The sequence below is a fragment of the Rhincodon typus genome, chromosome 18, assembly GCF_021869965.1.
Source record: "Rhincodon typus isolate 14 chromosome 18, sRhiTyp1.1, whole genome shotgun sequence".
NCBI lineage: Eukaryota > Metazoa > Chordata > Chondrichthyes > Orectolobiformes > Rhincodontidae > Rhincodon > Rhincodon typus.
This window is the reverse complement of record NC_063349.1, coordinates 49615573-49628895: the sequence shown is the minus strand read 5'-3', so window position 1 is coordinate 49628895 and position 13323 is coordinate 49615573. Positions and strand designations below refer to the sequence as shown.

Sequence of the window (13323 nt, the reverse complement as noted above, 5' to 3'; positions counted from 1 at the left end):
TAAAGTGGTGTGAGGGTTTCAGTTGAATGAACAGCGGCCTACCTCCAATATTTTTGCAGAAGTGGTGCACCTAACATTATCCCTGTGATCTTATCTTGCTCATTTTTATTGCTGCCTATTCATGTCCTGTATTTTACTGCACTCACCTGTTCCTGTAGCTGCTGAAAGCCTAAAGCCTAAACCCCTCCAACAATCCGCCCATTTTTCAACTGTTAAAACGTTCGTTAGAAGTTTCCTCCTTATCAAAGCTTTTGGTCATTGGCTCTGATATCATCGTAAGTATTTCTGATTTTACAAACATGTGAATTAGTAGGCCACCCAGCACCTCGATCTTCGTCTGTCACTCAGTTTAGATCATATCACTCCATATTCCCTCCTTCACCCTACAATCTTTCACCCCCTTGTTTATTAAGAAACCATCGACATTTGACTTTGAAATATTCTAAAGCATGGCTTCTGCAGCCTTTTGAGGAAGAGAGTGTCAAACAGTCATGGCCTGCTGTGAGAAAAATAATTCTCCTCATCTCTGTCTTAAATGGGCTTTTAGTAAGTTTGTTTTATAACATTCTTATAATGCACTTTGGAATATTTTATTATATTAAAGGTGCTATGTACATTTAAGCTGTTGTTGACTACTACCTTCCAGTATGCACTATGTGCTGTTATAAATTTTGCTTTTTTTAAAATTAATTCAGCATCCACTTAGTGACACTTGTCAATCTGGGTTAGCCATCAATTAGATTGTAGGCTAATTCAGTAGCTACATTTATCTGATGGACAATTGACCTGAGGATAATTGACATCAAGGTAGACTTTACATCTTTGACATATATCGGATTGTAAATCAGATTGCAATCATGGATCAGTCACTGTATTTCCATCCTCTCCCATGGGAATGGGTATATCTTCTTGATTAAAGTGGCGATTCTAATCTATGGGTGCACACTCTATTCAGTAGATTGCAGTTAGGGAGAAGGATTTTTGTTTTCACTTTAGGTTTTAAGTTAGACATTGTATTTTAGTTTCCATCACTGAGCACATCTACAAATTGCAGAATGTCCAACACCTTGCGATAGCATTGTACAGTTGTCACACTGGAGCAAGTCGATACTTAGGAGAAATGATAACTAAAGATAACAGATATGATGCAGAGTCAGAGTAAGGACAGAAGACTGGTAGAAAATATAGAAAATAGGAACAGGAGTAGGCCATTCAGCCCTTCAAGCCTGGTCCACCATTCATTATGATCTTGACTGATCATCCAACTCAGTCCCCTGTTCCTGCTTTCCCCTCATATCCTGTGATCCCTTTAGCCCTAAGAATTATATCTAACTCTTTGTTGAAATATTTAATGTCTTGTCCTCAACCACTTTCTGTGGCAGAGAGTTCCACAGGCTCCTTAATCTCTGGGTGAAAAAAATTCTCCTCAGCTCAGTCCTAAATGGCTTACTCCATATCCTTAAACCATGACTCCCTGGCTCTGGACTCCCCAGTCATCTAGAGCGCCCTTGCTGCATTTACCCTGTCTGCTCCTGTTAGAATTTAATAGGTTTCGATGAGATCCCTCCCTCATTCTTCTAAACTCCAGTGAATATAGTCCTAATTGATCCAATCTCTCTTCATACATCAGTTCTGCCATCCCGGCAATCAGTTCGGTGAATCTTAGTTGCATTCCCTCCATAGTCAGAACATCTTTCCTCAGATAAGGAGACCAAAACTGCACACAATATTCCAGGAGTAGTCTCACCAATGCACTGTACAATTGCGACAAGACACCCTGCTCCTGTACTCAAATCCTCTTGCAATGGAGGCCAACATACCACTTGCCTTCTTCACTGACTGCTTATTTTCCAGCAGGATTTTGTAAAGACAAAAGGTGACAACAAAAAAAAGTACTCAAGCTCGAAACAAGGAAAAGAATACTCAGGAGATGCTACATTCAATCCACCTTCCTGTCTGCCTCAGAATCCTAGATAATAAGTAAAAACCTGTGCAAGGAATAAGTGCTAAGACTTAAAATTCCACATGCAGACCGTAAGAGCGACAAAGAGGTGCTTGATGTTGCATGTCCAGAGATCATCAAATATTAACAGTCAGGTACAAAAAAAATCAAATGAAAGGCAATTTTTATAAGATTTTATAAAACTGTTATAACTAGAACATAAAGTGGAGAAAGTTTTGTTGTATCATTAAATCCTGGTCATAGGTCAAATCTGGTGTCGTCTGTGCAGCTATGCTTTGGAAAGACTAAATTGGCCTTGGACAGAATACAGTGTTGTTTCAGCATTTTTTACTAGACCTCCGATAGTTTAATTATGAAGAGAGATTGCATAAACTCAGAATGTAATCCCTGCAATCTCAAAGGTCAAGTGATGATCGGAATGAGGCTTTTAGGTTTTCAAGAAGAATTGATTGGGTGTGAAAGTGAGCAGATTTTGGGAGTGCGTGACGTTGCCAGGTGGGGAAGCTGTCCAGTAAAACCTGATGTCCTTACGGATGGCACTGGGATGGGTGAGCGCATTCAACCAGATGTGGAGGAGACCCGCAGTGACAATGCTTACTCCAATACAGTGTACCGACACTAAACTGCACTCTCCTAAGGTCACCACCTAGCCTGATATCCCCAGACCTCAGTTGACTGTTTTGAAGGGTGCCTGGCCATCAATTTCAACTCCCACCTCCCCCTCAGGTGCAACCCCATCAGTGGCCACTTGTTAGCAATGGCGCTGCTGAGGCTCCTGACCTGCCGGCCTTCTGATTTGGGCAGTTGAGGGGAAGGGGAATCAGTACCAAGAGGAGGTGGGGGAATCAAGGCTGTGGGGTGAGGCGGTGGGGGTTGGGGGCTGGGAGGCAGAGGCATAGGTGCAGGTTGGAACATGGATAATGATGGGTGAGATCTCAAGGCGTATAGGGGTGTTGGGTTGTGTACGCGGAACAACATTGCGAGGAGGTGTTAGTGGTAGAGACAGGGAGGAGTGTAGCAAAGCAAGGTGAGCATCATTAAGGTGAAATGTCAGGGTTTAGTGTGTAGCTGGGACAAGAGGAAAGCGCACCGCTATCTGGAAGCAAAGAAAAAGAGGCAAACTTGTCATTTTTCATCCTGACTGCAAAATTGTACTCCTGACCCAGTAGGTTGGTATTGTCAGAACTACTGTATTTGACATTTCTTTCTTATACTTGGAAAGGAATTTCTTTTAATCTTGCTTCAGATTTTATACCTGGTAGAGACGGGAATCTGACTCACAATTTCAGTGCCAGTAAGAAAGCTGACATTTTACTAAAATGTCAAATTATTCTGTTTAGACTGCAGTCTACTTCTACATAATGTGAGGCTGCCTTAGGGAAAAAGACCTTCACTGGAATCTCCTTCCTTAACACACTCACAAAACCCACTGCTTTGCACGTTTTTTAAGCACCAAAGCTTTTTCTTCCTTTCACACTTGTGATAATCCCATTGATATTGTGACGATACTAAGGCTGGGTTTTTGTCCTGAGTTTTGTGTTTGAAGAGAAGTTTGAAGGCAGAGGCGCCAAGCTGTCTAGTATAAGCCTAGAAAGTAAACAGCTTGTGAGGCCTTGAGGTTTTGTTTTTAATAGAAGCAGCCTGAATGGGTGGGGTCAGGCTCCCACAGAACCAGGACTACTTTTTTCAGTTTTGGCTTTTCAGTAGTCACAGTTGCTGGGGTCTTGAAGCTGGATTTGGAAGCTGCAGTACACTTGCTCCTTGCTACTCTCTCTCTCAGAGTTCTCTCCTCCTGATTGGAGAACTGCCTGTGAGACAATCTATATTATTGAATTTGCCTTTTTCTAAGTGTGTGTTTATGGGATGTTACTATATTGGAACGGCTACTGTTTAGCAGTTAAATAATCTACTGTTCTGTTAAGTTTTACAATAGCTAAGTTATTCCAGTTTCTTCTTTCTTTTATATTGTATTTTAACTATAGTGTATGAATGAAGTGTGGTTTGCTTCAAATCTGGTAGTATGCCCAATCGAATTGCATCTGGAATGCTAAAATAAGAACAAGTTAGGATCCAGACTATCTTCTGAATATTTTGAGGGGGTTTGGCCTGGTCCATAACAATACATTCACAACATACTGTATACTCAGCCATTGATTGGTTCTTGTGGCTGGATGATTGGGTTGTGGTGCAGAAGAAAGCCAACAATTTCTGAAAAAGGGTCTAGGCCAGAAACGTCAGCCTTCCTGCTCCTCTGATGCTGCTTGGCCTGCTGTGTTCATCCAGCTCTACACCTTGTTATCTCTTAATGCAAGTTCAATCCCTTCACCAGCTGTAGTAGTTTATTCAGGTCCTGTCTCCTCACCTCATCACATAACCTGTAGAGTGGGGGGTGCCACTCAACCTGTACATAACCAGTTGTGTCACTATCTAATGGAGAGAGATGCCTGTAAGATATATGAGCAGAATGTGGCGATTCAGCCCATTGAGTTTTCTCTGCCATTCAATTGTGGATAATATAGGATCACAGAATCCCTACAGCATGGAAGCAGGCCATTTGACCCATTGAGTCCACACCAACCCTCAGAAGAACATTCCAACCAGACCCACCCACTTACCCTATCCCTGTAACCCTGCATTTCCCATGGCTACTCCACCTAGCCTGAACATCCCTGGATATTATGGGCAATTTAGCATGGCCAATCCACCTAAACTGCACATCTTTGGACTGTGGGAGGAAACCGGAGCACCTGGAGGAAACCCACACTGACACCGAGAGAATATGCAAACTCCAGACAGACAGTCATCCAAGGCTGGAATCAAACCCGGGACCCTGGCACTGTGAGGCAGCAGTACTAACCATGTGCTGCCCTGTTTCTTAGCCCCATTCTCCTAGCTTCCTTCCTTTGTTTTGATTCTTTGATCCCCTTACTAATCAAGAACCTATCCGTGTCTGTCTTAAATTCACTCAATGACTTTGCCTTCACAGCCCTCTGTGTCAATGAGATCCACAGATTAACATCCTCTGGCTGCAGAAGTTCCTGCTCATCTCAGTTCTAAAGGGTTCTTCCTTCACTCTGAGACTGTTCCCTCAGGTCCTCAACTCTCCTACTAGCAGAAACCTCTTCTTCCAGGCCTCTCAGTATTCTGTAAGTTTCAATTCCCCCTTCATACTTCTAAACTCCATCAAGCACGGACCCACAGCCCTCAACTGCTCCTCATTTGATAAGTCCTTCACCCCCAGGATCATTGTTGTGAATCTTCTCTGGACCCTCCTACGATACAGGGCCCAAAACTGCTCACTATATTGCAAATGTGGTCTGACCAGAGTCTTATACAGCCTCAGCAGTACATCCCTGTGCTTCTGTGGCCTTTTGTGCACTATGGCTGCTCACAAATGCTGTATACTCTATTAATCAAATAGCGACTGGAACATTTAACCTCTATAAGCTGCACCGCATCAATTACAATGTGTAACAATGAGAGAGGTTCAGTACCCATGACTCTTCAGTTTGGTTCTGCCATGTCTCCACAAGTCAAATCCACTGGTTCCAGGTCACCAGCTCCCCAAAAGTGTTGAAAAAGGCTTTTGTCATTTATCTGTGGAAATACTGGTCCTAATGAACAATATGTTGCTTCTTTATATTCCACTAACAGAGCAGAAAGGTAAAGTCAAGGGATGCAAAGTTTCAGCACATAGATTAAATTGCAAGGCTTTAATATTAATTAATGTCGGTTGTCAATTAGATGTGATAAATCCATACGAGATTTTGAAAATAAAGGAAATCAGTTGGAGTGATGAAGTGTCATTTCATTCTGTATGTGTACATTGCTACATTATTTAAAAGCCACAGTTGAAAACTCAAAGCTGAATATAACATGAGGCTCTGCGCAAGATATATAACAGGGATCAGTGCAATATGTTTCATTTCCACACGGAGAACAGTACTTAGCTCAATTTTCAAGAGATACCTGTGTTTATATAGCGTGTTTCATGGCCACCTGATATCTCAACGCACTTTATAGCCAATGAGGTGATTTTGAAGGATGCTTACTGTTGCAACACCATAGCTAATATGTGTACAGCAAAATTCCACACCCTGTAATGCGATAATGGCAAGATTATACAAAAATTAGATTAAGACAAAACGCCGCGGATACTGGAAATCTGAAACAACCATAGAGAATACTGGAGAAACTCATCAGGCCTGGCAGCACCTGTGGAGAGAGGAACAGAGTTAATGTTTCAACTCTCTGCAGTTCTGAAGCATAGGCATACCGGACTCAAAATGTTAACTCTGTTTTCCTCTCTCAGCCGTTCTCATTTTTGTGATGTTGATAGAGAGATAAATATTGTCCAAGACATTGAGGAGATCTCCTCTGCTTCGAAATAATGCAAAATCCAATTCTAAATTCAACTAAGCAGGCAAATGGGAACTCTGTTGTCTCTCATTTGAAAGATAGCACGCCCAACATGCAGGAATCGCTCAGTCATACCCTGGATTTTAGTATTAATGTTCAAATCTTGGGATTAGATTGAACTGGAATCTTTGCAACCTTGCAAAGGTGAACATAACATCACAGATGTTGCTGTAAAAAATTTTCAAGAGCCTGCTCATCCTTTCTCAATAGATAGAACATGACTGTTCTAGTACCATTTACATTATTGGCTAAATATAATAATTATACTTAATATGTACCTTACTAAATGTCCTTCAGACCAGAGTGCCAAATTCCCATTGGGTGATACTTTGCACTGGGAATTGAGAGTTACACCAGTTACTCGTGTATGTAACATGTGCAATCAATGGCTGTTTACTACCGATGAGGTAACCTCAGCAGTGAGACATATCCATTTAACAAACAAGTGAACAGCAAAAGCAAATTATTCAAATGTTATTGTATGGAGCTGAGTACAGTATGTGAAATCTTTTCAAGATGTGACAGCTACACTTGGATGCAATATACAAAAGCCACAATGGGACAGACAGGTAAAAGGGCAATTATTAACAGGGTGATCATTAATTTAATGCAAATTGCAGGGAAGTCCTTAGAATTATAATTTGGCATCAGATTAGCGAGCATTTAGAAAAGCACAAGATATTCAAGGGCAGTCTACATGCACTTCTTAAAAGGAAAATACTGTTTGATTACCATAAGGGGGATTTTATTTTATTTGAGGAAATTACCAACTACCATTGGCTGGATGAATTGGATGCAGATATGTGTGTTCCGAAAGTGTTCAGTCTTTCACAGGAGACTCAATCCAAGGGGCAGGATTTTCAGCTCCCACCAGCTGTAGAAATGGAGGCAGGAAGAGTGGAATTTCACACCAATGGCTTGCATCATGGTTCCAGGTTCCAATTCTGTCTCAGGCTACTTTCCCAGAGGTGTGCTGAGGGGTGGGATTTCAAGTAATAGGTGTCATACAATTCGAGTGAAAGAAAGTAGGGAGCAAAATCACTAAACTCGTGCAAAGACAATAAGCCTCTGGACAAAATTATAAAAAAAGTAGTCATATGATTGTAAAAAAAAGGAGCATTGTTGAAAAAGACGAAATTTTGTTGAAGCATTTTGCCTTGCACAAATCAGGACAATTCACAAGAATACAACAGAGAATAGAAACCAACATTTATACTGTACGAGAACAGCATGGTGATTGGTTGGCAAGGGGACTCTGATTGGTAGAGACACGCCATGAAGGACACATCAGTTATACATAGTATCCCTACGGTGTGGAAACAGGCCATTCGGCCCAATGGGTCCACACCAACCCTCTGAAGAGTGTTCCACCCAGGCCCAGCTCCTTAACCCTCTTAACCTACACATCCCTGGACGCTATGGGTAATTCAGCATGGCCAATCAGTCTGACCTGCAAATGTTTGGACTGTGGGAGGAAAACAGAGCACCGGGTGGAAACCCCATGCAGATACAGGGAGAGCCTGCAAACTCCTCACAGAAAGTCACCTGAGGCTAGAATCAAACCCAGGTCCCTGGCTCTGTGAGGCAGCATGCCACCCACCGTGCTGCCTATCGATGACAGATAGCTAACTGCCACGCTTGCTTTATTTTAAAATGGGCAGGTTGCCTGTGATTGGTCAATGAATTGCTTCTGATACCTATTCAAGTCTGATGGGATTCCGAAAACCCATGGAGAGATTCCTGCCCCAGGTGCATGGCATAAGAAGCAGTATTGATAGAAATTAGTGAGCTAAAAGGAAAATAAAGTTTAGATTAATGGGTGCTGTTTGAATGAAAGACTTTTCCCAAACAAGAAGGCCCTACTAATTTCAGTAAAATGAAACAAAGAACTGTGGCTGCTGGAGTTCTGAAACAAACTAAAACAAAAATTGTTGGAGAAACTCAGCAGGTCTGGCAGCATCTGTGGAGAGAGAAAACAGAATTAATGTTACAAGTCCAGTGTCCCTTAGGACTCAAAATGTTAACTCTGTTTTCTCTTCACAAATAGTACCAAACCTGCTGAGTATCTCCAGCAATTTTTGTTTATGTGCTTCCCACACATTTTAAAGGTGCCTCAAACACATGCCAAACAAGCACAGTGTGTTCCATCACTAAATGTCACGGACATTAGGAATTATGATAAAAAACATTGAGAATACTTGCTTAGGCATTCTTTCCTTCAGTACCTTGACAGGATAAGAACTAAAAAGACATTTACATCACGTGCATATACTTATTTATGAGATCTTATTTAATGAAGGGCACTTGTGTGTTTCTGTATAAATGTTAATTGTAGTCAAGACTGCACCCTAAATTCACACACGACCTTCACACAATAGCATAACAATGACAGGAACTGATTTTCTTCTATCCTATTTACCTCATTATACTGGCAACATTGCTGTCCACCATCTGCCAACACATTGACAGGAACAAATTGGAATTGATTTCTCCCTCATACTGCCACAGGATGCTGCTAACATGTATGCTATTTAATAACATCTTGCGGCTGTTAAAGTGTCTGGGAAAGTCACTAATTTCATGGCACATAGCTCGGGCTAAGTTTCAGTATCACTCTTAGTGAACAGGATATTTAAAGCTAATACTGGAACAGAGTCCTCCGCTCAGTGAGTTCCAAAGGTCGAATGAGTCTCTTGGATAGGGAGTACAAGAAAAACAGGAGGCACATTCAAGATGCTGTGAGGCAATGCAAGATTTCAGGTAGTGGGTGGATCAGAATCAGTCAGCTAAACGTCCTTTACTTGTCCTTGGGTTTTCTTTGCTTTGACATTTGTCTCTGGCGTTAGCTGTGGCTCAGGGAATAACATTGCCCTCAGAGGCAGAAGGCTGTGGGTTCAAATCCAATCCAGAGATTTAAGCATGTAATCTCAATGATACTCCAGTGCAATGCCATGTAGGAGGACTGATAGAAAGCAGGATAACAAGGTGTAGAGCTGGATGAACACAGCAGGCCAAGCAGCATCAGAGGAGCAGGAAAACTGACGTTTCGGGTCTGAACCCTTCTTCAGAAAATCTGAAGATAGAAATTGGGGTTCCTCTAAAACTGAATATTTCCTGTATAGCATGAGACTTCTTCTAACTGCTGCTACGACGTGATCACCATTCCCCAAACATAAAAGATAATCTAATAAACAAGATTAACAAAGTGCACCAAGACCATTGTGTTCTATAAATGCCAAAGAACTATATTATCGTCAGTGAAACCTTGCTCATGAGTCTGATTGCCCACCTCAGAAATTAGGTGTCGCTAGTCACAGGCTCCATGGGCTCCTGTGCGCTTTATGCGCCCAATCCTAGAACCACATCTCTGACCAGCATGTTGGGAGGTGGAATTGGTCTTTGGCCTTGAGGTCACTGGCATATGTTTCTCCGGTTCCTTTTCTATCTTTCCTCTTGCTGTCGACTTCTCAAAGAATTGTGTCCCTTCACACAGGAGCTCCCTCCAAAGACGGGTTTCTCTCGATCAAGGGTCCCCCACGAAATGATGCCTATGATGCATTTCTTGAGGGAAGCCTTCAGAGAGTCTTGGAAATGCTTCCTTTGTCCTTCTTTCATTTGAGTGCCTTCCTTGAGCTAGGCGAAAATGATTTCTTTGGCAGTCGGAACTTGAGCATCATAATCACGTGGCCAGACGAGTGGAGTTGGTTTCAGATGATCATGGCACCGATGCTGGTACTATTGACTGCTTGGGAAAAGAGCTTTATGTGGCACTATATGTAAATAGAAAGCAAAGTTAACATTTCAGGTCCAGTGACCCTTCCTCAGAACATGTTGTTCGGTGTTCTGAAGAATGGTCACTGGACTAACACCGCTTTCTCTCCGTAGATGCTGCCAGACCTGCTGAGTTCTCCCAGCAGTTTCTGTTTCTGTTTCTGATTTCCAGCATCTGCATCCTTTGGATTTTTTTATCATTCCTGAGATAAGTGGATTGCTCTATGAGAAGGGGTTGAGTAGACTAGCTTTATGTTCCCCAGAAAATTAGAATAGTGAGAGGTGATTAATGAAAATATATCAGAGATAGTAGGAACTGCAGATGCTGGAGAATCTGAGATAACAAGGTATAGAGCTGGATGAACACAGCAGGCCAAGCAGCATCAGAGGAGCAGGAAGGCTGACCAGAAAGCTCCCCCTCCCCTCTCTCCCTATTTATTTCAGAACCTCCTTCCCCTCCCCCACTTCTGAAGAAGGGTCTAGGCCCGAAACGTCATCCTTCCTGCTCCTCTGATGCTGCTTGGCCTGCTGTGTTCATCCAGCTCTACACCTTGTTATCTAATGAAAATATATACAGCTTTAAAGGGACTTGACAAGATAGAAGTTGTTGGGATCTTTCCATGGGCTTGGCAGTACCAAACTGAAAGACACAGTGTTAGAAAAAAGTGTTTGCCATTTGGAACTGAGATGAGGCAAATGTTTTCACTCTAAGGATTGTGAAACTTTCAAATTGTCCATCCTGATTGAATGCGGATGCTGAGTTGCTGAGTACATTCCAGACAGAGATTGATAGATGGCTAAATCCTAAAAGAAGTAAAGGTTATGGAGATAGTGCAGGAGGGTGAAGCTGAGGTGAAAGAACATCCAAAATCATGTTGAAGGCTCGAAGGACTGAATGGCCTATTTCTGCTCTTACTTCTTATGTTCCTAAAACAGAATATCTGTTCATTATGCCATTACTGTCTATGGGATCACACTGCGTGTAGTTGGTCACTGAATTTCCCACACTGTTACAGTGACTACAATTCTATAATGTTCATTCCTTCTTTATTTTTCTCTTTCTTTCTTTCTTTCTTTCTTTCCTTCTTTCTTTCTTTCTTTCTATCTTTCTCTCTATCTTTCTCTCTCTCTTTCTCTCTTTCTTTCTCTCTTTCTCTGTGTTCCTCCCTCTCCTTGTAAGGATCACTTGCAATTCTGCAAAGGGTTTCATTATTACAATCAAAGCAGTAAAGTAACCTGCCCAATTGTAGTGGGGCAGGTGGGTCAACGAGAGACATTGCATCTTTGCTTAAGCATTAGTTTTGAAAGACAGAATGCAGTGTGAAACATCAAAATTATTTCACACAGTTTCTTGTCGATTGGTCACACTTTGGTTCTGGATTCCAGTCCTGCTCCAGTCATATCACAAACGTCAAGGCTCATACTCCAGTGCAACATAGAAGGGGTGTTGTCCTGCTGGAGGTGCTGTCCTTTGGTGTGATGTTAAAGCGTTATGTTTGAGTGGATGTAAAAGATCCCAAGGTACCATTTGGAAGAAGGGCTGGGATGTTCTCCTCAGTGTCCTGGCTGATAATTATCCTCAATCAACATTGAGGAACTGGATTATCTTCTCAGAAAATCTCTGATTGGCCGTCCAGCTTTGAGAAATCATCTGCTTCCCTTAGTTGGGTAGCAGTCCTGTCTCTATCCTAGTTTGGGGTGGTGGGGGTTGCCCTGTCAAAATCCCAAATGCTTACTGCTCCCGGACATGGGTGCGTTTGGGATTGGGAATCAATCCGCCTCCTGAGCCCTGCCCCTGAATTGAAAATTCAGCTCCTATTGAGCCTAGACAGAATGAAATGAACTAAAGAGGGTAACAATCTATAAAAGGAAAAGAAACAGAAGGCAAAACAGTTGACACCACTAAAAACACAACAAAAATAATCACAAAGTAATACTTTTTTTGCACCATCTGTAAATGTAGAATTGAGTTACTTTAGAATTCATTTTCTGCCTTCAGTCCATTGCTTAGCAACCCTGTATGACAGTTCTGATTATGAATTAGAACAAGTGAGGCAGGAATGACGACAAATTGAGATGCAGGAAGTTGTTACATCAATGCTCCCTTCACTTGTGTGAGGGGAGGTTGGATTCTGGATAACTGTGGATGGAACATGTAGAATGCTGAAAAATAAAAACAAAATTCTGTGGATGCTGGAAATCTGAAATACAACAGAAAGCACTGGGAAAACAGAACTAATGTTTCAAGTCAAATACAATGATTATTTGGGATTGAAGAGTCAGATTGGTGGAAGATTCTCCTTAGATTCTTTCTACACAAGGTGCTGCCAGACCTGCTGAGTTTCCAATTATTTCTGTTTTCATTTCAGCTCTTCAGCATCTGCAGCACTTTACTTTTAGGAAGGTTTTTCCTTCATAGCATGAGAATTCAAGTGCAGGAGCAGGGATGTCTTGCTGCAATTGTACAGAGCATTGGTAAGACCAAACCTGGAGTATTGTGTGGTCCTTTTCTCCTTATGTTATCTTATGTTATCTTGTCTTATCTTATCTTATCTCCTTAAGGATGTTCTGACTATGGAAGGAATGCAATTAATATTCATCAGACTGATTCCCGGGATGGCAGGACTGACATACGAAGAAAGACTGGATCGATTAGGACTATATTCACTGGAGTTTAGAAGAATGAGAGAGGGATTCATAGAAACCTATAAAATTCTAACAGGACTAGACGGAGTAGATGCAGGAAGGAAGTTTGTTACGGTAGGAGAGCCCATAATCAGGGATTCACAGTTTAAGGGTAGGCGATTTAAGATTGAGACGAGGAGAAATTTCTTCACCCAGAGAGTGGGGAGCCTGTGGAATTCCCTGCCATAGAAAGTGCTTGAGGCCAAAACATTGAATGTTTTCAAGGAGTGAGATATAGTTCTTAGGGCTAAAGGGATCAAAGGGTATGGGGAGAAAGAGGGAACAGGGGATTGAGTTAGATGAACAGCCTTGATCATATTGAATGGTGGAGCAAGCTTTAAGGGCCGAATGGGCTGGGCTACTCCTGTTCCTATTTTCTGTTTTTCTAAGACAACAAGGTGCAGGGCTGGATGAACACAGCAGGCCAAGCAGCATCATAGGAGCAGAGAGGCTGACGTTTCGGGCCTAGACCCTTCATCAGAAAA

The 13323-nt window shown here is 42.0% G+C and overlaps 1 protein-coding gene across 1 annotated transcript in view; it reads left to right on the top strand.

Moving 5' to 3' along the window:
• LOC125480962 (ubiquitin carboxyl-terminal hydrolase 15-like) overlaps positions 1-13323 on the top strand; it is a 77673-nt gene that overhangs the window by 14235 nt on the left and 50115 nt on the right. The window contains exon 2 of the mRNA XM_048607950.1: positions 10003-10114. Within this exon, the coding sequence (XP_048463907.1) occupies positions 10003-10114 (112 nt within the window). The remainder of the gene's footprint in view (positions 1-10002; positions 10115-13323) is intronic.